At 36.6% G+C, this 26,025-nt stretch overlaps 1 protein-coding gene across 1 annotated transcript; it reads left to right on the forward strand.

Annotated features, from left to right (window-relative positions):
- LOC123532373 (heat shock 70 kDa protein 12A-like) lies at positions 1–24,903 on the forward strand. The gene is made up of 5 exons (XM_045313797.2): positions 1–149; positions 19,535–19,738; positions 20,211–20,428; positions 20,679–20,838; positions 21,398–24,903. The coding sequence occupies exons 3-5, from the start codon at positions 20,408–20,410 to the stop codon at positions 22,162–22,164; spliced, it is 948 nt and encodes a 315-aa protein (XP_045169732.2). The 5' UTR covers positions 1–149; positions 19,535–19,738; positions 20,211–20,407; the 3' UTR covers positions 22,165–24,903.
- Positions 24,904–26,025: the final 1,122 nt, after the last annotated feature.

The raw sequence follows: 26,025 nt of genomic DNA on the forward strand, positions 1-26,025 counted from the left end.
TTTTACTTTACACCTGGGTTCGTGTTTATTAACAACGAAGTGAATTCGGAGATGGCCACACCAATGGCTCTTCCGCCGTTCACTGGTTCTATCGTAACAGCAGCTATTGACATTGGAACATTCTCGTCTGGATACGCGTTTGCTTTCAGGTATTTTTTTATTTTTATTTAAAGTTGCTTATAAAGTTTAGTTCTATTTTTGCATTTGTTCAAAATAATATTCGTTTAGCGCATGTACTTGGATAATCTACCGTCAATTGGGTCTTAATGCAAATGCATATTTATTATAATTTTTATTACATTGTCCATTTTATACAAAATGTGCAAGTGTAAAATTTGTGTAGTTTAAAACGTGTTCAACTTTAATTTCCGCATTCTCTTCCCCTAATGCACACAGACGCACGTGACTATGGCCGCTAAATATTTCTGCAAATGGAATATTTGTCCAGATATTGAAACTTAATTTAATTACTCCAGCAATAATCTGTGTTTTATTAGGAAGCATATTTGTTCTAACCTTCTCTGTGTTAATACAAACTCAGTTGTAAAGAAAATTTGCGCTATCAAACCAGCTGCTTTGACTGGGACGACCATGTGATGCAGTGCATCGATGCCTATCAGGATCCCCGGATTGGGCTACCTACCCCTTAACCTCTGGTACGCCGCTGCCCTTAATACAAAAACTAAAAACTGCATGAATTCTGTGAAACTACATACTTTTCTAGTTTCATGACCATGGATGTAAAAAATAATATCCCTTTTAAGTTTTTATTCACGGACGTTTCAAATTCTTTAACGTGTCGATGCTTCTAGTAAATAGTCAAGATACTTTACGAGAAAATTTTCATGCAAGGAATCAAAGACGCCGCATCGTTTTAATGTTATGCAAATTAATGATGCCTTTAGAGTATTTTTTCTAAAGATATATGAAATATACTGGGCGTCATTGAAAAGTTACCACTTAATATATACCTCTTTATTTTTTATACAATATCGACGTCACTTTTTCATGGCCTGTGCGCGGTCTATTACTCATAGATCCTGTCTGATCATGTTTCCTAACCCATTTTATGACTGTCAGGTGAGAACAGCCCATACGACGCGCTATTTCACGACATGAAAGTTCGGCGACAACCATGCCAACGGCCTGATGGCGTTGATCGTTCCTTCAACGTGGCATTCGTAGCAAAGATATTCTGCTTTTTAACGTATTCCTTTTAGTCTGTCGATTAACTTTCAAGTGCGATGAATGATTTGCGATAATTTTCGTACATGTCGACATTGCTCGAAAAAGTAATTTTGCACGTGCAGTCCGTGCCTCAAATGGAGTTCATCGAATTTGAAAAAATCTTTAACGAGTGACGTCTCTGCTGCGTTAAAAATGTAGTCGTGTTATGCTTTTAACACAGTCCAATGCGATTTTTTTAAATATAAGGGCCATTAGGATGGTAACTTTTCAGTGACGCTGAGTATACCTGTTTTTGCTCATGAAGTCCTGATATGCAGTACTTCAAAAATAATTATAGTTTAGCCAGCAGTCATGCTCACAGCAATCAGATTTTAAAGTGTCTAGATAAAAGTCGGATATGCCTGTCAGCTATATTCATTATACATTTAGTAAAAATGATATCAAGCAAATCATAGTGCGAAATGTAACTGATTTTCTCGATCGACGTGACGTTGCGCGAGTACAAAAAAAACGTTCTTTAATAGGTTTATATATACATAATTAACATTACAATATTTAAACTGCAAAATTGAAAAGGAATGACAATACAGCAACAAAAGCCATTGTACATTGTACAGTAGTATAGTATTGAACAGAGGGCAAAAACAATTTACATATATGCATTTGTGATTCTCGTGTTCACAAGCTTCCTTCTGACATCCCATTTTACATCATTTGTGCATCTTATGTTTGCGTGTTTCTTTCTGACATTCATGCATGCTTAATTGTTTCATTTTAATAACATGGTTACTTCTTCATTAGTCTATGACATTGTTTTTCTGCAATGTGTCATGCATCACTCGTAGTATGAGCTTGTGGTTAAACTAGACAGTCCTTCCCCATGTGTTTATGTTATCTATGTGCTGATGATGACAAAAGTGGCTACTGGACGGGTTGAATGTGCTTACAAATTATGTCCACATGTACTCGGGAGTTGAATTAATTGTCTCCAGCAAAGATCGGACGAGCGTAAAATATATTTCTGATAGCCTTAAACTAAGATGTAACTTTAAAGCAAAAATCCAGGAACCGCCCCTGGTTACCACATACAGATACAACATGTATATCAGTAGGAATAAGATTTAATCACTAGCTCATTTATCTAAATTTGACCTTGACATATTTTGGTAAATTATTCAAATTTAATTATTGTAAAATCTTTTAATTTTGTGCATAAAAAATCATGGTTTTGCTCAAAACGACTATTTTGTTGGGAAATTTAATTTCGTTGATTATTGTAAAGGTCATTTCACACATACACCGAACCGTTTTTTTTTACGTTTTGGAATCGGCTAGATTTTCACTGCTTGGATATTATTAATAAAAAGACGCCGAAGTAGACGACGGGGAATGAAATTGGTATTGTGATCCATAAAGGGAGAATACTGCCATCTCGTATAGGAATTGTACGATGATCCTGGAACATTTAGAGATGTTTTGCATTAGAAGAGGAAAAAATAGATAATAACGGTAAAACCGATGGATGTTCCCCAAAGTATGATTATTGCATATTAAAAGTACAAAAGAGGAATTCACCGACTTAGCACATACCTTGTTTCAGTAGCGAAGCTTTCAAAGAAATTTCTTGAAACTCCAGTAAACATTTGTTGAGTGAAACTTCCCATGAAGTTTCGCTAAATATCAGCATGGGGTTGGTGAGGAAATCTTCGGACAAGGATGGCGCTATAGTTTACTAATGTTGGAGAATCAAAAGGCAATAACTCTTTGTAAAATCATCCGACCGGTACATGAAGACAATACGCATTTCTCCCCTTAAAAGTGTAGCTTCCAATGAAGGTTCATTGAAATCCAGCCAGTGGTTGCTGACGAATACTCCGGATAAGAAATGGTAGTATATAGCATACTAATGTTGAATAATCAAAGGGCAATAACTCAGTGAAAAGATCATCCCACCAGAACATGAAGAAAAAGTGCGCATTTCCTCTTTGAAGTGAAGCGTCCTATGAAGATTCGCTGAATTCCAGCCAGTGGTTGCTGAGAAATGTCCCGAACAAGAATTGCAGGACAGACGGACAGACGAAGTGGTGGCTATATGCTTTCCCATTCGGGAAGCATAATAAACTAACTTGTGGAAAAAACATAACTTTTATACATTTTCGGCCCGACTTTGGTAATAGAGCTAGACTTTAAATTCGTGCATGTTTTCGGTTCAGTTTCGGTTTACCATTTGTATCTGTTTCGGCGTATATGTGAAATGGCCCATTTATAATAATGTATTCTAATTTCCGGTTCCGGTTCGAAGTATATGTGAAATGGTCCTCAAGAATGTTTATGATCTGAGTCTGAGTCTTTTTAAAAACATGACCAAATGTGTGCTTGTGCGTGTTTTGGGGTGGGCTGAAGAATTACCATTAAACGAGTAATTTCAGTCCGCTAAATTAAATACATAGCCCATTAATCATCAAGATACATCAGTTTCGAAAATCAGCAAATCGAGGCCATGTAAAATATATTTACATGTTAACGTACATGTTTATATACCTTATAATGCGATCTAAACTCACAAACCTGTTGCTGCTGTTTTTAACATTTTTCGTCTAAAACCATCTGACAAGAATAGCATTAAAATTGCTTGATGAAATTGTAGTAGGAAATATGTTTAGGCTGCGTAGAACCCATTAACGTAAAAATCAAAAGGTCACTTGGTCATTATCAGATGTTTCATCTTTATGATCCTTTTCCGTACAGCTGAATAAAATAACATTTAATACAATTTTTATCAGCAAACCAACAGAAATCATGTTTTAAAACTAAAAAGAAACCGAAAGCAAAACAAACAAAAAAGTTTTAAAAAGTGTGCCGCTGGGTTTGAACGTACGACTAAATGACTACCCGACCAACGCTGTAGTGTATCACCAGCAGCACCGAAAGTTTTTAGGTCCAATACTCTTATTCAACATAATTAACAATTAAAAGGGAGATTTTCATTTGGATAGTAAACGTAGCTGCCTGTCAAAAAGTCGACGAATGTTATAGCGTTTTAATATTACTTTTAGAAACTTGACTGAATGCAATAAATAACAAGCATACTGTTTGATTGCACAGGCCTTTTCGAACTTGATTACCGGACGCCTAGACAAATCAAACAGGTAAGGTCCGGTCACCGGACACATAGACAAAACGCAGTGTGGTATTTTTTTCCGTGACTTAGCGGAAGCTTCCGAGCACGAAGATAAAAGAGCCCTCTGGTATCATAATGAGAGATGTACGTTATGGTAACCTCATTATGCTTAGTGCTATGCTGCATTCTGCATAGTGACAAGTGAGATTGTGTGTGCTCGCATGTCTTAAACTTATGAATATCTGCAGACTACACAATATTTAAGGTGGTAGTGTTTCGAAAAAAAAGCTAATTTCACTCGGATTCAGATGATAAGAATATATGTTGTTTGTCCGATTACCAGACGTGTAGCATTAACACTCTCGGTTCAATTCGTGTGTTTCCGTATTTTAGTACAAGGGGGTTATCTCAACTTGAACAAGAATTTGAGAATATATCAATATATGTTGTCAAAATGCATCATAACCCACATCTAAATTAGCTAAATTTAAATGTAAGAATCAAAACTCCTTGCATTTAAACATTTAAGGAACCACTTATGTTCTTTTAATCAATAAGTATACACCATTGACGCTGCCTTTAGCACGCCAGTTGTTTAATTATTACGAGAACCCTAGTTCACGGTCGAAAAACTAGGATTAACGTTCGATAAAACAGGTTTTTCGAACGTAAAACCAGGTTTTTCGAATAATAACCTATATTTTCGAGCAAAAATACAGGATAACGCCGTGAACCATAGTTCACGCTCGTAAATGTAGGTTCACGATTGTAAACCCAAGTTCACGGTCGTAAACATAGGTTCACGTTGGTAAACTATGGTTTACGAGCGTGAACCGGGGTTTACGAGCGTAAACATAGGATAACGATCGTAAACATAGGATAACGACCGAAACTCATAGTTCAATCGAGAAACCTAGTTTATCAAACGTAAACCATGGTTTACGGTCGATATATTAGGATTATAGAATCAACAATAAATTTCGGGCGTGAACATGGGTTTTCGGCAATAAACCTATGTTTACGGACGTGAACCGAGGTTTACGACCGTGAACCATAGTTTACGGACGTGAACCTATATTTTCGAACGTGAACCTATGTTTACGAATGTGAACTTGGGTATACGAGCGTGAACTTAGGTTTACGCTCGATAAACCAGGTTTTTCGAACGTAAAACCAGGTTTTTCGAATACTAACCTATTTTTTCGAGCGAAAACATAGGATAACGTCGTAAACCATAGTTCACGCTCGTAAACGTAGGTTCACGTTCGTAAACCCAAGTTTACGGTCGTAAACATAGGATAACGACCGAAATTCATAGTTCAACCGAGAAACCTAGTTTATCGAACGTAAACCATGGTTTACGATTGATATACTAGGATTATCAAATCAACTATCAATTTCGGCCGTAAACCTATGTTTACGGTCGTGAACCTATGTTTACGAGCGTCAAGATAGGTTTACGAGCGTGAACCTAGGTTTACGGCCGTGACCGTAAACCATAGTTTACGGACATGAGCCTATATTTACGTGCGTGAACGTAGGTTTACGGGCGTGAACTTATGTTTACGAGCGTGAAACTAGATTTCTCGAACAAAACTATGATTTTCGGTCGTAAACCTAGGTTCACGTCCGTAAAATATTGTACACGCTCGTGAACCCATGTTCACGCCCGTAAACCTAGATTCACGCTCGTAAACTTAGGATAACGACCAAAATTTATTGTTCAATCGAGAAACCTAGTTTATCGAACGTAAATATGGGTTCAAGAACGTAAACTATGGTTTACGACCATTACCCTGTGTTTTCGCTCGTAAATATAGGTTAATATTTGATAATCCTAGTTTTTCGACCAAGAACGTAATTATTGGATAATTGGCTTGCTGTGAACCATAGTTTACGGACGTGAACCTATGTTTACGAGCGAGAACCTATGTTTACGACCGTGAACTTGGGTTTACGAGCGTGAACCATAGTTTACGAACGTGAAGCCAGGTTTTCGATTGAACTAAGAATTTCGGTCGTTATCCTATGTTCACGAGCGTGAATCCATATTTACGGTCGTAAATCCATGTTCACGGTCATAAACCCAAGTTTACGGTCGTTAACATAGGTTCACGTTCGTAAATCATGGTACACGCACGTGAACCCAGGTTTACGCTCGTAAATATAGGTTCACACTCGTAAACTTAGGATAACGACCGAAATTCATAGTTCAATCGAGAAAGCTAGTTTATCGAACGTAAACCTGGGTTCACGAGTGTAAACTAGGGTTTACGCCCGGTATATATACTGTGCATTGGATAAATATATTACGTTAGAACATCATTAACACCCTTTGTAAATAATTAAATTAGCTAAAAAGTATCTTAACACAGCTCAAGAAACACCTTTCGCAGTAATAAAAGTTATCATAAGAACTCCGTGACATCTTCAGAGTTATCACCTGAATTCCGTAACATTTGAAAAGTCGGGCATAAAATTGTTAGAAAGTGGTTTATGTTTGCAACTTTGCACTAAAATTATTCTATTGCTTGTGGTGAGGATGAAGAACGTGAATAAGAAGAATAATATGTAATATATCTGAATATGTATTCAGGAACTCCGTAACAGTTATCAGAAGAAAACATGACAGGTTATCAGAAGAACTCCATCCTTCGTGTGACACTTCCTCCCCCGTGTATATGCTGGGTGAAGTTATAAGTTTCGTTGAATGCATGGACCGAAATCAAATCTATAGTAAAACTGTTTACCGATAAACGTTATCGGGTCCGCGATCCGTGTATATTCAAGGGAGACTACTTTTGCCGAAACTACTGGTCAATGTATTGGAATGTTGGCCATGATTGAGTACGGACACGCAGTTGGAGTACGGATGAGTACGAACGTAGTGTCAAGTTTCCAAGCTGTTTATATAAATTCTTCGAGAAATTAGATAAAAACATACTGACTGATACTAACCAAAATCATAAATATGATACCTAAAAACAAAGAATCGCACAGGTAAACACGCGATTCTTTAACATTCACTGTTGTCTGCAAAATCTGAATTGACGCAGAGTTCTAAAAGGGGAGTAAACAAGGAAAGAAACGAGTACGAATAATGTTGGGGGCAGCGCATTTGGCGTTCGTTACTGATACTGTAAAACATTCTATGGTTTAGATTGCATCTTTAATGCTTCAAGAAGAGGTTTTTATGAAAGAAAAAAGACGCAGATACCAGATGTCAATCTGCGCAGAATTACATATACGTCCCTGGGAAAGCATTTCAAAAATAAAAATCGGGTATTAACAGCACGTGAACTGCCTTGTTTGCACACGATTTTTCTCCCGTTAATACATGGGCGGTTCCAGTGAAAAAAGTAGTTTTTATGCAAGAATCCTAGTTTTCCGACCGTGAACCGGGGTTCACGTAATTATTGGACAATTGGCTTGCCATAGCTACCAAGAAGGCACGATGCAAGTAACCACTAGTAAATAAGATGAATAATGAATGTAGTATGTCAAATTACAGCATCTCCGAAAGCAACACGAATATCTTAGAAAAATGAAGCAAGCACAGATCATTTCTCAGAATTAAGCATGTACGAATGTCAGAAAGAAACACGCAAACGTAAGATGGACAAATGCCATGTAACAATGCAAAATGAGATGTCAGAAGGCAGCATGTGAACATAAGAATCACAAGTGCATATATGTAAATCGCAAGATTGGATGTACGAAAACACAATGCAGTGTTTGCCCTAATTCTGTTCCACATAGTATAGGGGAAACTTCCCCTACGGGAAACAATCTATGATTTTTCCCTACTTCCCGAACAGGAATCTGGAGACAAAATACAAAAATTGGCTTCCCAAAACGGGAAGCTAAATCGCTATTTTTTTCGTTGTTACTTTCTGAAGACCCGGTGCATAAACATATACATGGTGTTATTAAACGAAAAACACATTGTGAGCCGGAGATATTTTTTCTAAATTTCTACTTTTCAATTTTTTTAAATGTCCTAATAAAATTTTTATTCAACTTTAAAATTTCTAAATTTCAAAGTTTGCCGAATTAGAAATTTAACTTCCTGATTGGAAAACTGAGATGATATAATTTACATTAAATTGCATGTTAAGGAGGTATTATACCTTGTTACCAGGGTAATTTGAAATTAGTTGAAACGTAGCAATTTATTGTATTTCGTGTAATTTAATGCTTTAGCTGCTACAACTTCAAGTTAGATTATCTCTGTCCCATCAAATACAATTTTTATCCAGGTTTAAAGTATATGACCCACGAAAGGTATTTTATATCAAAAGGAGAAGGAAAATGCGGACACTTTTCAATGTACAGACACACCAACCCAAGGCTTGCAAAAACAACGCAACTGCGCAATCCATCGAACTTCGAATTGTGAATCCAACCCAGCCCGGGTGTCACCGGGATGCGGTCAAATGCACAACCCTAGCCAATGTAAAGCGAGGCAATATAACACAACGGACCACAAGGCAAAGCAATGCAAGACACTTTGTACTCTGTAACAGGTATCACTCAAACAACGCAAAGTAACGCAAGACACTTTGTACTTTGTAACAGGTGTCACTCAAAGGCAAAGCAACACAAGACACTTTGCACTTTATAACAGGTATCACTCAAATGCAAACACACAACAATTTCAATTGAACGTCGAGCTACCATTCCACCCATTTCGGGTTTCACCGAGAATGAGCGAAACCGCAACACGAGTCAATGAAAGGCAAGGCAAGGCAAGGCAAAGTGACACCACTGAGAGCAACGCAACATACGCAACATACGCAACACACGCAACACTAGGAATTGCCAAGTACTAGGGCAAAACCTTTTACTATCCAGTTAACACAAACTGGTAAACATATGATACCCCAAAGTACGCAACTTGAATGCAAACATACAAACACCGTATCCGCTCACCTCACGGCCGACAGAATTTTACCGCCAACATATTATGAGCGACAATATCCCTCAAGCCAGTATTATAAATAAACACCTTTTACTTATAGTATTATGACAAGATGAAGAAAAACTAATATTAAGGTCTATCAAATGTCACAGTTAAAAAGCCAGTGTCCTACATAATAATTGTTACCACAAATAATAGTAGAATTTTCTTAGTGATATCCAACTGTGATCACAAAGTTTTTAAGTTCACATGAAATAATATTTACGACAGTCAATACTTCCTATAATTATTTTCCTGTCCTTGAATTTCATGTCAATACGACACATTTAACTTAAAAAGTGAAACTTATTCTAATAATTTTATTACTTTACTATTGTCTTCTTGTACATTTAGTTTATATATTTTAATACTAGAAATACGTATATTAATATCAATCAACTATCCCGTGCCTTTTTAAAGAAGTATAAAAACTTTCAAATTATACTGGAGAGTCTTATACAAATATAGTCACGCCCATGCTAAACCGTTTTCTTAAATAACAAAATTTATATACACTGCATCAAAATGTCACAGTTTTTTTCTTCATAACACGGTATGAACATCTCACATTTGGAAGTCCTTGGTCACGTAACAAGATGACATCTAGCCCCGTCATACATTTTGATGGCTGGATGTGTTATCTCCTGCAGTGTTATTGCTCTCCGGTATGTCACCCTCATCAATTTACTTTGGCACGGTTTAACCCTGCAATTGTAAGTAAAAAGACGGCAGCACCTAACAACTCAGTCGTCAAGACCGGGTGGACAATAACAATTAACTTGAACTAGAACATCAACGTTAGCTATTGTTAAATAGATGGACTTTATGCCAATTTCCTTTACAACTTTGAACCAGTTTCATAAAACATTCCACAGATGATGTAAGATCAACATAAATAGATCAGTAAAGTGTATATAAAAATACTGACAAAGTATTCTAGCAAGTTGTTAAAACTACAATACTAGCCCGAAATTAAAGATGCAAAACTCTATGTTTCGAAAGTTTCCTATAAATACAGGGTGTGGCGGGCGGGTAGTTTTGACGTTACCGACGGTGTAGCTAGCAAAATGTGAGAGAACTGCACGAGATTATTGGTATTTATATTATATCGACTGGGTACCAGTATCAATAGGAACCAGTTCAGATCAGCCAAGTGTAACAATATCGATGACATGTTTATCTACGAAAACAGACGACAATTTAATAAACTAGCAGACGGTAATTAACGAGCAACAATTTGAGAAAAAATAAATTAAATTATTTTAATTCTAAAATAATTTCCATTATGTTATTGACAAACATGGAATATTAGAGTAATATTATTAGCAGAATACCAAACACTTAACGTACCCTATTCATCTTAAGGTTTAAAGTAACCATGGCAACATAGATGTATAAAATATCTTATATCTTGTTTTTTATCGTAATTTCTTAGAAAAAAATTAAATAAAATTATCTTTCTCGTTTGATGTAGCTTCAAAACATTTTATTTCAAAAGTAAGTTATTTATTCGTGCTATTTGCATTTATTTAAACAAGTTTCAAAGCTTAAAACTATGAAAAAATCTTTGTGCTTGCTATTATTGCTCTTATAGGAAGTGTTGAGCTGAAGCTGTGTTCCTTAAATAGACCAGTGTCATCGCCTTTCAATTTAAAATTTAGATATATAGGTTACGGGATTCGTTTCAATGGTTATATTAATTTAATTCAAGAAATCCCTATTTTCTACAATTTTAGAGCATAGTTTAAGTATATAAGTACCAAATTATCAATGGAAACGGAAAAATAGGTATTACAAATCAAACTGCACAATTTTTATTTGAAAATGGCCGTAATAAGTTATCTTTCAACCACTTATATTCCCAAAAAACATCAGCGACCATCATCCATTTTCTTATATTCCGCATAACATTTCTATATAACTGCATAAAAGCCGCCAAATATTGATCATTATTCAGAGCGAAAGACTCATGAAAAATATTTCGGCAAATAACGTTTGTTTAAAAATAATTCAAATAAAAATGCTCAGAATTTCGTACTTTCAGATAAAAGCTATTAATTTTGCGCGGTAACTGACATGTAAAGCCACCATTTTGTTTTTTTAGGAGTCAATTTTTGAAAAATCTATATTTTAAACCAGTTAACGATGCATTGTAAACCCCATATTCATTTTAAAGTATTGTGGCCTTTCATTCAATGGTTTCGAATTACCTATTGTTGTAAGATTTGGATCTTACTAGTATTAATCATTATCAATTGGAATGTTGGGTGCGGCTTATGAAGTGTATATCTAACCATTGCCTTACTGAACAAGAGATTAATAACAGGGAGACAGACCTGTATGTAATATGTATTTTTGATGGTAGTCTACAATCATTTAGCTTTTTAGTTTCTTTTATTTTGCCATTATTATAGCAAGACCCGTATCAAATGAATAAATAACAATTCGCGTGGGTGAAGAACTCAGGTGTCAGTTTCACTGTGTGCGGGAAGCGTGATATTTAGAACAAACATTTTATAAATTAAGCAGCGAAATAAGTCAACGAACGTTGGAGTGTTTGATGTTACTTTCTTTATTAATATAAAAACTGGGTGACACTTGTTAGGAAGAGTCTCAACAAAATGGTTTTGGGTATATATGGGAAGCACAGTATATCGAAAACCACCAATAGTTTTTAACTGAATATGTTAAAAGGCTGAAGGACCAATATTTACAAAATTGGAGAAATCAATGTTGCAGTGTAATATTGCAGTAGTGCAATAGTGTAAAATTGTCTTACTATAAAGATTTTAAATTGCAACATGGAAAAGAAAACTACATACCTTGTGTTGATATTATTAAATATAGAAAGTGTTTAGCTGCATTTAGATTGTCATCTCATAGTCTTATGATAGAGCAAGGGAGATACTATAATATTTCAGCAGAAACCCGATTTTGATTTTACTGTGAAGGTATTGTAGAGGATGAGTTTCATTTTGTCTTAATATGTCCTTTGTATAATGATTTTCGTGAGAAATATATACCTGCGAATTATACTACAAACCCATCGTATACCGGATTTTTTAATCTTACAACAATTAAAAATTTAGCCACATTTACACATATTACTCTTATCTCTTATCTAGTCAGTATTAGAATCATCTGTGTCAAATACTTGCTTAATTTCATAGTTTCAGGTTTTATGTTTAATGGCAGACCTGCATTTATAAACGCACTTGAACATTTAAATCTTAATATAAGTTAAAATTAATATTAGTTGTAGAACTTTCTTCACAATCTACCTAAAATAAATTATGTATAAACTAAACTAATTATATATAAAGTATACTATAGAAAGAAAAACAAAACCCAGGTTCCGCTATGTGCATTGAACTTTGTTGAACCGTAATTTTCACACAAACGAATTCGTCACGTGTGAAAAATTCGTACGAATTCCTCACACACTGTGTGACAAGTACGTACGAATATGTCACAAGAAGGTATTGAGAAATTTTCGAGCCCCATTTTTTAACCACCTCTTAATACAAACGGAATTTTCACAAATATGTCATACATGTGTGAGTAATTCGTACGAATTGTTCACACATATGACAAATTCGTGTCTGAAAATTACGGTTAGTAGCAGAATAGCAGAAAAGCAGAATAACTCCAGCAGAATAGCAGAAAGACAAAATTAATTTCAAGGGCATATTTAGCGAGAGGGGGGGGGGGGTCAAGATCAAAAATGAGCATCTTGGCAAGAAAATGATTTTTCTGGGCGAGGGGAATTTTTGGGTGTGTGTGGGTAGGGAGGGGCGGGTCAAATTACGTACATACCTGTAAAAACCTACTACGTATACGCCACAATGGATAAAAGTGCCTCACACCTTTTTCAACTTCCCGAGACAGGAGAATATTAATTAAATGAACTCCTCAGTATCATGAAAATTGAACTGATATATTTTGACAAGTAGACGAGATATTATTTATTGGAGCGATTCACTTCAGTCAGTTTTGGCTCACTTTAGTCTGGTTCCCGTCGTACTATGTATATATGAATGCGCCCGCTGATATTCCTACGCGAAAGTAGACCGATCTCTGAAATCCCCATAGGGTGGCACGATGGTCTAGTAGTAACGCGCTTGTCGCATTTTCATTATCGTAGTTTTGTGATTTCGCGTTTTCATTATTGTATTATCGAATATCGCGTTTTTGAAAGTGACGCCTTCTCCCATCCACACCCCCACCCCCACCCCCATCCCCTCCAAATAAATAGTGCGTATGTCAGTATTTGTAACAGGTAGTGATTTGACATTTAAATAAATAAGCAGTAAAATTTAAAGATATTCATCCACGAATATTACCTGAACTTATAATCAAATAGAAGGATTTGGCCGTCATTACATTGGGTCTTTGGCCTTAGATCTAGTGTATTTTAAGATAACAAATGTACTTCAGTTGTAAATTTATTTATCCGGCGAAGTATAAAAACTCTGTTGTCTTTACGTTTCGGGTGATTCCTGTGACAGTGACCTTTGACATAGTCATAAACAAGTGAATGGAGTATTGCCATGTAATACAGTGTCCCTTACCGGCTAATATTATCAACCGAAAATTTACTGTTGTAAATGTCAGGTTCCATGGTCAGATTTTACCTTAGGGTTCTGCATGTTGTCACAATGAGGTGATAATTTGAGCCAAGTTTCCTGAAAAATCTTCAGTAGGCTAGGATATATGGAACGGAAACGAAATTCCAATATCTCTTTCATGGTTACCTTGACCTTGTATCAGTGTGCCAAAAACATGGAGCATGTCGTCTTAATGATTTGAGCTTTTGACCCAAGTTTGAAGTAAATCCTTCAACGGCATTTGAACTTGTGGAGAAGGCACGAAATTCTATTGCACTGTGACCTTGGCCTTGAGTCGACGTCCCTGAAACATGAGTGCCGCGTGTTGTTCTGATAAGGTGAAAATATAACAAGTAGAGTACTAAAAGCCTGTTATTTGCTCATAAGATATTAGTCAACACAAACGGTACCATCAATACTCTTTACATTTAAGAAAATGTCCTAAAGTGCACTATGATCTTGCCATTCGAGCTATATGTACAGTTTTTGAATACGACACATCATGATGTTATGGTGAATATTTATGCTTAAGTCATTTTAAAATCCCATTATGAATGATAAAGTCACAGGCCGTTCACAATACAAGTTACATAGTGAAAATCAACAAAGTTCAAAAGTGCACTCTGACCCTTTCCGTTGACTATGGAACTGAGTCTTACACGCTACACATTTTTATGTTAGACCTGCCGTCCACTAGGCCCCCAAAGGGTTCCCGAAGGCGGAATTCGCAAAATTGGTATGTTTCGGTATGTCTTCGTGATATTGCTTTCTTTACTGGAGAAGACCACACTTAGCCCAAATGTGTGAAGTCGCCAGCCCCTGGTGAGGCTCGAACCCGGGACCCTTTGATCCCAAGTCGTGCGCTCTACTATTGACCTATCATAACAAGATAGTAGTTTGGCATTATTTATATACCCCGACTCTCAGATCGATCGGCATCATTTCAGCATTCTATCGGCAATGATTCGGGAACTCTTCAGCATGTTCTGCAGTGTTACCGCAACCTTTCCGTATGATCGGGAAACATTCCGGAGCCAATTCTGCAGCTATCGGCATTCTTTCGCGCCGCATTCGGCTACTTAGCATAGGTTTCGGCGTTTTTACCACAACCGTTAGTATGCCACTCCTCGAATACATGCCGAACGAACCCGATGGCAAGGCTCCGCCCATTTTATATATTAATGATCCCGAAAGGTTCCCGAAACTAGCAAACTTTTATCAACCCTTTCGCAAGCAAAGCATCGGGCTGACAACCCTTTCGCAAAGCATCGGGCTGAAAGTAGACGGCAGGTCTTATTGTTAACATTTTTGCCAAGTCATTCTATAATCCTTCTATGCATGGCAAAGTAATGCCCCAGACACAACAACACCATCACTATCCTTATAAAGTGAAAAACAACAAAGTGCACTGTGCTCTTGACCTTTATGCTATGGAGCTTGGTCTTGCATGTTACACATTGTCATGATGTGGTCAACACTTGTGCCAAGTTGTTGGAAAACCGATCTATGAATCATAAGTAATTGACCGGACACGAAATGCGACGGACAGAAGTATCAGTGTCAAAGAATTATCAAGATATTGAGTGCTGAAGAATATGACATTTACCCCTGTGACCTTTTATCCAATGACCTAAATTTCTGCATGGGTCATCTTCTCATTATTATGTTCTGTCATCCTGTGAAAAATGATTAAGTATAGCAAACAACAATATGCCCCCCACCCCTCCCTGATCTGTCTGTCATAAACTGTTGTTAGGAATGTGTGAAAATTTCGTATGAACAATATTTATACAATTTTTTTCTACATTTTTGACTTGTGAAGAATACGTTTCTGCTTTGAAGAGGGGTATAGGTACAGAACTAAATTTTCACAAATGTTTGACATATTCGTACGTATTTGTCACACAACCTGTGAGGAATTCGTACGAATTTTTCCCACGTGTGACGAATTCGTTTGTGTGAAAATTACGGTTCAACAGAGCTTACTATAAGATAAGATAGATGAGATATTTACACACTGAGAGTATAGTATTTGTCAAACGAAATACGAACGGATATTGGTTGTGTCTACATGTGCATTTTTAACAGATACTAAATTAAATGAAAATAAACGATGGTTCTGTGCGGAATTTCTCGCAAAGAAGCAAATGTATCATGTTGCATTGCAACAGTTTATATGTAATAGAAATGACCGAACCAGAATAAATTTGTTACAATCGAAGAAAGATTACAAATACTGTGTTAGAAAACCGCAGAATGACTATACATGTAATATAAAACGATGTGCTGAAATTAATAAAATGCGAAGGCAGAAACCCAAAGATTTCTGGAAAATGTTCAAAAACAGTCGTAAATCTGGAATCGGTGACGTGCCAGTAGAACAATTTTATAACCATTTCAAGAATATTGCGTCTGAAAAGCGATCACGTGAAAACGATGAAACTGTGCAATTTTTCGTGTCCGGTCAATTACTTCATGATCTTGTAATGATAGCTCAGTGGTAGAGCGCACGACTTGGAATCTAAGGGTCCCGGGTTCGAGTCTCACCAGGGGCTGGCGACTTCACACATTGGGGCTAAGTACTGGTCTTTCATAGGAAAGAAAGCTCCTGTGTATCGGTGCTATACATCCGGCACGTTAAGGAACCAAGGGAGTCTATTCGAAGAAGAGCTAGGGCCTGGTGCCTGGATTCCCTTGAATCTTCTGCTATCCCTTGAGCAAACCCTGTGAGGTAAGTCATCTACCCATACCTCGAAAAGACCACTCGGGATGGCTAAAAAGATTACGAAGCCTTGCAGAAGGTTTTCCGAAGATGCCGAGTAAATGGCGACGGGTTCCCGAACATCCCGAATGACTGCCGATGGTTTGCCGAAGATCCCGAAGCCGTCCCGCATAAAACATTCAGCGTCCAAATTTAAAATTTGGATGCCGAAGTTTTTTCGATTCTGACTTAGTCCAGAAGTGCCAGAAGGGTTTCAAGAAGGACACAGAAGGGTTCCAGAACATCGCGAAGACATGCCGAAACATCCCGATTTTGCAAATTCCGCCTTCGGGAATCCTTCGGGGGCCTAGTGGGCTGCAGGTCTAACATTAAAACGTGCCACGTGTAAGACTCAGGTCCGTAGTCAACGGAAAAGGTCAGAGTGCACTTTAAAACTTTGTTGATTTTCATTATGTAAGTATAGTGATCGGCCTGTGACTTTGTCATTCATGATGGGATTTTAAAATGACTTAAATGTTCACCATAACATCACGATGTGTCGTATTCAAAAACTGTACATATACCGTGAATGTCAAGGTCACAGTGCACTTTCGGACATTTTCTTAAATGTAAAGTGTATTGATGGTACCGTTTGTGTTGACTCATACTTTCTGAGCAAATAACAGGCTTTTAGTCCCCTACTAATTATATGCTAACCTTATCAGAACAACACGCAGAACTCATGTTTCAGGAACGCCGACTCAAGGTCAAGGTCACAGTTAAAGGTCATAGGATTTCGTGCCTTCTCCAGAAGTCCCAAACCCGTTGAAACATTTTCTTCAAACTTGGGTCAAATGCTCAAATCATCAAGACGACATGCTCTATGTTCTAGGCACACTGATACAAGGTCAAGGTCACCATTGAAGGAAGCATTGGAATTTCGTTTCCGTTCCATAATTATGTCCTAGCCTACTGAAGATTTTTCAGGAAACTTGGCTCAAATTATCACCTCATTGTAACAACATGCAGAACCCTTAGCTAAAATCTGACCATGGAACCTGACATTAACAATAGCAAATTTTCGGATGATAATATTAGCCGATAAGAGACATTGTACTGCGTGGCAATACTCCATTCACTTGTTTATGACTATGTCAAAGGTCACTGTCACAGGAATCTCTCAATACGTAAAGAGTTTTTTTTGTAACAGAGTTTTCATACTTCGCCGGATGAATAGATGTACAAGTGAAGTACATTTGTTGTACACTGGATCTAAGGTCAAGGGCAAAAGGTAACGACGGTCAAATCCTTTTATTTGATTATAGGTCAAAGTTCAGCTAAGATTCGTGGATGAGTATCTTTAAATTTTACGACATGATTTTAGTGGTTTATTTATTAAAAAAAGATTTTTTGTAAATTCATTAGTTGGAGTCGCAGGTCCGCGGACCCAATATTTTGTATAGTATATTAAATTTTTCTTCGCGTTAAACAATACACGCTGTCCAGATTAGTGTGTTACCGTGGTGACGGTGACACGATCGGGGGTGTTAATTGGAGTTATACACACGTGTCCGTGATTGGACTTAATTACGCATGAACAAATCAGCATGTTTTTAATTGGCATGTCTTTAGTCAATGGAACGTTTAACTTATACCAAGCCGCAAAGGTCTAAGGTATTAACTTATAAAATTCAGAAAAATAATTATCATGCTTTTATTTAATGAAAGAGGTAAGTGTTAAGATTTATCACACCGCTAAGATGTAAGGAATTAATTACATAAATTGTTTTTACTCAAAAAATGACATTTCAAACAAAAAAAAGAAAGAAATGAATGTAACATGAATGATTATTGTTCAATACATTAAATACAAAAAAAAAACATACATGCATTCTTTGTATTGCGTTATACATTATTAATTCTGATAAGAGTTTATTAAACTTTATTTTGCTTATAGTCATGTAAATAGTAAGAAAATACTGGAGACTTGCGATTCAGTACCCTTAAATGCACCAGAACTCGCCATTTATGATCCAGTTTTAAAAAAATTTCAGGGGAAGGTCCCCCTTACCCCCTTACGGGAGGGGGATGCCCCCTCCCGTACCTACCTCCCCCTCCCGTACCTACCCCTCCCCCCCCCCACTCGCGGCCCCAATATCAAACACCTTCCGACGCCCCTGCATTATGTAAAAAGGTTATATTTAAGAAAAAAAGATCCAGTCTCTTACACAGTGTTCTTTATGCAGTACTTTTTTCATGTATTCATAATTTCATACCATATATTTAAAAAGTCTCTTTTTACCCCTCATCAAACTATGTCACAACATATGTGAGGCATCTTAACTGTATTCCAAACAGTCTAATCAAACATCTCTAGCCATGATTTTTGGAAGAGTCTGTACGCTTTTTAACAATGTTTCCCACGTTTCCTGGCAACAGTACTTTTTACAAGTAAACGTTTAAATAAAGTATGACATAAAAAAGACAGTTTATTTAAAAAGATAGATGATATGATTGAAAAAGCTGTTCTAACTGATTGCTGAATATTTAATATGATTTCATCTAAAGGTTTACACAGCCGAGTATTAGTTTTATAATCATTCGTTCTTGCAGTTGCTGAGGTTGCCTGGGCCGTTTTTGGAGAAAGTATTATTTGAGTGCACATATTTTTCTAAAATAATTTCCTTCGAGATCTTAACTGATTATATCTAAGAAATGTGATTTTGTTTCACAGTGTTCTGTTTTCAGTATTTCGTCGTATTATTCTTTCACATATTTAATATACGATATATGTGACATGCAGAAATGTAGATAGTGGTTATTAAAACAAAGACAAAGCACCAAAACTGGTCTGTTAGCTGGCAACAATAGTTTCCTACGAATTTAATGGAAAAAGGTAAGCTGCTGCTATAGTGAATGACTGATTCTGTGTTGAATGTTTATGCAATCATTTTTAGACATGAACCCCTTCAAATATACGCAAATATGGGGCAACTTTGTCAAGAACAAAAGCACCTACAGTCGTGTTGTTCGACGCCGATGGGAACTTTCATTCTTTTGGCTTTGAAGCTGAGGAACATTATAGCATATTAATGGACGACGAAGAGCAAGAGGGATGGTACTATTTCGAAAATTTCAAAATGGAATTATATAAAACCGAGGTAATGCTTTCTTCCCACCTAAGTAGATATATAACACCTGTTAGTTTGACTAAATGCTTAAAACAATATGCATTAAAATTCCTGATATGTCCCGTCCTCACGTTGTCCCAGTTTGTCAAGGACACCTTTCTAGTTTTTTTAAAAATACATTTTAAAAATCGGTTGTTTTACTACAAAAATTGAGAAATCGAAACACCACTTCGATATGAACAATAACAAGTTTATTATGACATGCAGTCCAACAAGCGGAGTTTTGATTAACAGAGCCTTATCAACAAGCGGAAATATCAATAGAGTTGTCCCCTGACATATTTAACAATAAAACTGTTCAATCTCAATTGAAAATAACAATAAAATCTCATGTAGCTTTTTGAAGAGTTTTTATTATCTTATATAAAAGTTACGTGACGTACTAGTCTATATTTAAATCTAAAGGTATTGTTTTCACCTGTAACACATTTATTTATGTCAGAACCTTTCTCGAGAGACACATCTTACAGATAACGAAGGCAAGCAGATGTCGGCTATGAAGATCTTTTCGGAGTCCATTAGATATATGAAACAAAAATTGATTAACGAGTACGATCTTCCCTGACAGCACTTCAAGACGACGATATCCTTTGGATTCTAACTGTACCAGCAATTTGGTCAGAGCCAGCGAAACAATTCATGAAGGAATCTGCAAACCAGGTATAACAAGCTGTTACCTTTATATGCTCTTACCAATTTAACAAGAGACATCTTTGGTATGTAATAAAAAATAAAGCGGAAATAATTTTGTGCCATATGATAACCATTGTCTTTGCATGACACTAAAATATCAAAGAATGCCCATGCAAGATGTCCAGACGAGTTTGTAAACACATATGCGTATCTGTTTAATACTTTGACAACCGTGATACTAAAGACAACTGTTACAGTTATTTTGTTTTATCTTCAGGCTGGTATAGACAACTGTCGACTGAGGTTGGTTTTGGAGCCAGAGGCGGCAAGCGTGTATTGCCAGGCGCACTGTACATTGAGAACCATACGAACTGGTGGAAAAGTTAAACTGGAACCTTTCCCAGTGAATCACACGTATATCGTAGCCGATCTGGGAGGTCAGTTGTCGTTTGGATATTACAACTGTTGTAATTTTCTTAGCAATGCGACTTAAATCACAGGTTATAATAAATCTTATTTTCTAAAAGATACTCGCCCACACGTTTAGGCGAAAATAATTACTCCCAAAAATCCATAAAAAGTGAGTACTCTGAAAGTGACTACTGGTACAAACTTATTGACATAAGATTTTTGCAAGATATTCTTATAAATACCCAAAAATATTGTGTAGAAGGTAGTAAACCGTTGAAACGCTTTTGAAATAAAGCAGAAAATTTACATTCTTCTTGCATTTTAACCAATACCTAACTTTTATTTTCATCCACTTACTCGTTTTTCTGTGTCATATATACATTCTGTGCCAAACTTGGTGAAAATGAACATGTTGAAAACTTTCACCCAAACTGTGGGCGAGAAGCTTTGATTGTTAGGAGACCGTTCGGCAATATATATATGTACATTTTATAACAAAATTTATCTTTCCACCGGTGTTTAGATTAGCATATTTGAAAGTAGGACCAATGTCCGTCAAGTGAAGTTTTCTGTCCTTTTTTGCAGGTGGGACGGCTGATATCGCAACACACTTGGTGTTAACTGGCGGGAATTTGCGTGAACTTTTCAGAGCAACAGGCGGTGCTCTCGGAGGAACGGAGGTCAATAAGAAGTTTATTTTATTTTTGGAGGAAGTGTTTGGAAGCGATATTATAAAACTCTTTAGAACAACATATAGAAGTCAGTATATGGATCTCTTACGAGATTTTGAGAGCAAAAAGAAAAGGGTTACAGTCAATACCGACAAACCCATGCGATTGAAATGGCCTACAGGATTAACCGACATAATCAAACAAGAACATCGTAAAACACCAGCAGAATACGTTAAAGAAAGAAACCATGAAAAATTGATAATATTCAAGAGAGATAAATTTCAAATCATATCTGGAGTGGCTGATTATTTCTTCAAACAGATTTCTGATGATATTGTAGCAAAGATAGTAGAAATCCTTCAGACACAGTCATATGCAATCGATTCGCTTTTGGTGGTTGGTGGCTTCGCTGACTCGCTTTATCTAAGGGAGAAGATAAAACAGGCCATTTTTAAGCAGTCACCAGGTATAGATATTGTCAAACCAGAAGAAGCTGACCTACACGTTCTTAAGGGGGCAGTTTTGACCACGATAAGACGGATGGCAATAAGTGAAAGGATATCTCCATTCGTGTATGGTCTACGGTCGTCCGAACCATTTGATGAAAAAGCACCCAGCCAGATGAAGAGAAACCCGTGCATCCGGCTCATATTGTTCCGATATTTTCAAGAAATGCATTGATAAAGGACAAATCCTTAAGCACGGAGAGCGAATAAGACAAAGATTTGAAGGTTCAAGACGGCAGCCGGAGAGTAAGCTGGAGGATTGTAGTATAGAGCTGTACAGTTCGCTAACCCAAACACGGCATACACTAACGAGGAAGGATGCGAACGGGTCGCCAAAATAGTTGTTGAGCATCCAGAAGGAGGTTGGCCAGATTATGTTGTATTCGACGTAGAAATAGACATTGGTGAAACTCAGTTCAAAATTTCTGTCATCAGTGGATCTACAGGAGAGATGTTGAATGCATCCGTTGACTTTCTTGGAAATTAAAATATTTGATATAAACGCCATGTCAGATATCCGAAGCATTTTACTGGTGTCCTTTGTTGTTCAATGTCACATTTGTCTCGCCAAATTTTGTATTGAAAAAAAAGACAACAATTCCTGCTGTGATATAAGTAATTTAGTGTTATGCAGTAAAAGACATTAGATTCTGAATATGAACAGTGGATGAAAATTGTGATGCAAATTTTAGGTAAATATTCAGTAAGCATGTTGAAACATTTGAGAACTACTGAAAGCGTGTTCTTGACCTGCCAAAATGTATATACATGTATAACGTTCGTTCATCAAAGTATTCATTGTTTAATTGTCACAATATGAAGTATTATTTGGCCTAAATGCATCACTACGCATAGGCAAAAGGACACACTGGCCTTCATAAAATGATATCAAAGAACGAAACTATTCTGTAAAAATAATTATGATGTGCATGATGTTTACTTCATGTTAAAAACAGTAAAACTACTGGAGAAAAAACCTAGTTTTCGTCAGTTGATGAGTTCAGATGTTGGGATTATTATAAAAATACAAATTGAGAAAAGCTCGCGGGAAGACAAAAGAATGGGATTAGAGGGACAGAAGGCTTCCAGAGGATAACCATATGGATATGACCAAGAGGAACAGGGTGTCGTGACTGTTCTGAATATGTAATGTTAATTTGGTGGAACATATGTTATAAGCTGTAAATTTAGCGTGTAAACTTATTTGTGAATGTGCGTTTTAAGGCATATGCAGAGAGAAGAATTTTCATGTCTTGATATTTGTTGATGTAATCAAGGAATAGTTTGTATTATTGCATTGAACTCACTGCCCCTCCCCCTTTTGTTCAGTAAATGGGACATGCACTAATAAGTAGTCATAGTCGATAAATATTCTAAAATACTTTTTTGTCTTTATAAACTCTATACAATTGAATTTGTATAATAAAAGTATTACCCCAGTACCCTTGAAACCGTAGCATTGTGGTATTGTTGTAGGTTAGCTTCGGTACGAAATTTCGCGAAAAGCTATTCACATAGTAATAATCAGAAGCTGTGCAAAATGGGTGTACAGGCATTTATGATGTTCTCAAGTGTTACATAGTTTGTTTTTCGTTTATTTGTTGTATGTCAAGCTGTTCATTTATACAGTTGCATTCAATGTATGACAGTACAGATGTACTTAGAAGTATAAGATGTTGATTGTCTGCTAGAACTGTATTAGTAAGCTACTAAACATTCCTAGTCAGTGTGAGTAAAATAAAATTTATCTCTTACGACTGCCGGGGTTTAAATAATCATAGTAAAAGAATTGATATTTTTCATATCCTGAAAAAAAAACAGAATGCTAAGTTTTATTGTTTACACGATTGTCATTTTACAGATGGTTTAGAAAAAGAAATTTACTCTCAATGGGATGGAGACTGATACTTTTCCCATGGTACTTCAAATTCTAGAGGTGTTTGCATTTTACTAAAGAATAATATTCCAACTGTTGTACACTCAGTACAGCGAGATACTACTGGTAACTAACTGTCTATAGTTAGATGTTAGTTATGATGGGAAACGATTTACTCTATGTAACATTTATGGTCTTAATGCTGATAAACCTAGTTTCAACTCTGATGTTTTAACTGGATAGACACAATAGGAAATGATTCTTACATTGTTTGTGGAGATTATAATCTATTGTATTAGATGTTGACAAGGATTATATGAATTACAGATCTGTTGATAATAACAGAAAAGCTAGAGAAAACCCTGTACAATTATAAGGGAACGAAACTTAATCGATACATTTAGAACTATAAATGGTGATGAAAGACGGTTTATTTGGAAGCGGATGAATCCTACTTGACCTTTTTCTAACATCGGAAAACTTTTTTTTTTCTTTTTTTTTTTTTTTGAGCTACAAAGAATATAGCTCGTTAATTCAAAACTTTACACACACATAAATATATAGATATATAGATAGTAGATAGTTATTAGATACATACTTCTGAATAGATCGGTGAACAGAGAAAAAAAATCATTTAAATATACATCAGTACGTAATTCAATATAATATGATTATAAACAAAAACTAAAAGAACATTCAAATATACATCAGTACGTAGTCAATATATTATGATTGTATGATGATTCGAATTTGGGCGTGTAAAGTATGATGTTTTGTTATGAGATAAGAGTCTAAAGGCGCCAGAGATTTAGAGTATGAGTTGGAAAGAGATAATTCAAGAAATAAAAGGTAAATAAAATGGTCCGAAGAAAGTAACAGTATCCTTCACTTAGATCTCCAAAATGTTGGAATGTCGCAATTTATAGCTGCAGCCGATCCCACTTTTTGTTATAGCTGGTTATTTTATTCTTTTTTAATGCTATGTGCTTTTCAATTTCTTTCATTGTTTTGAGATAATTAATAAACGATTCAATCCTTGGATTTTGATTTCCTAATTTGCATTTATATATAAAGTATTTTGCTAAGATTATGATGTAATTTATTATCTGTTAAGTTGGAGATTTTGTTAGAGAATGTGGCAACGTTAAATGTCGCAACGCCGCTAAATGTCGCAACCATCGTTAAATGTCGCAAGGTCGACGTTAAATGTCGCCACCACCGCTAAATGTCGCAAAATCGTCTGCCGCTAAATGTCGCACCTTTAACGTTAAATGTCGCAAAAATTTGCCCACCGTTACATGTCGCAACACCAACGCTAAATGTCGCAAAGCAAAATAAGGTAAGTTAAACAGTCTTTACAACTTAGAGATAAGACTAGGTAATGCATGCTTGATTTGGGAAGGACTGAATTGACCTTTCACTCTAATCTGCACGTTTGCTTTTCAGTGGTTCCGCATCATACATACGTTATATATTTCATATCTAAAGATTTGAGCACTAACGTGGTACTGGCCACAGTATACTAGATTCCTCTGTCCGTATTTGTGGGAAAGTTTTTTATATACAGGTATGAAATGTTGGCCTGTGGTGCATTTTTGTCTATTTTTAGGTACGTACTAGAGGGGCACTCACCTTATTTTAGCTGGTTAGGGTCTTTTCCCATTGACAATTTTGAAATACAGGTATTGAATGCTGGACTTAAATTGCATTTTTTGTTCAAAAGTTTGGTGTATGGGAGGGTTATCCCTGTCATTTTCGAGGGTTGCCTCTGGTGCATTTTTTTCTTAATTTTAAGGTACCTCTACAACGGCCACCCGGTCCCGACCCAAAGTCAAGGTCCCGTAGGGTCCTCCTATTAACTGCTGTAAGCATTTTAGGCCACCCCCGCCTCACACCTCACCCTGGGTTCCTCCCAAACAAAAGTTTTCCCGGGGTAGCCGCTATGCTGGCCCCCATACACCGTCACCATCTACAACGGCCACCCGGTCCCGTCCCGAAGTCAAGGTCCCGTAGGGTCCTCCTATTAACTGCTGTAAGCATTTTAGGCCACCCCCGCCTCACACCTCACCCTGGGTTCCTCCCAAACAAGAGTTTTCCCCGAGTGGCGGCCACCCATGCCGGGTTGTGCACGACACCCTCTTCAACGGCCAGTACTGGAGG

Source organism: Mercenaria mercenaria, chromosome 11 (assembly GCF_021730395.1).
Source record: "Mercenaria mercenaria strain notata chromosome 11, MADL_Memer_1, whole genome shotgun sequence".
Lineage (NCBI taxonomy): Eukaryota > Metazoa > Mollusca > Bivalvia > Venerida > Veneridae > Mercenaria > Mercenaria mercenaria.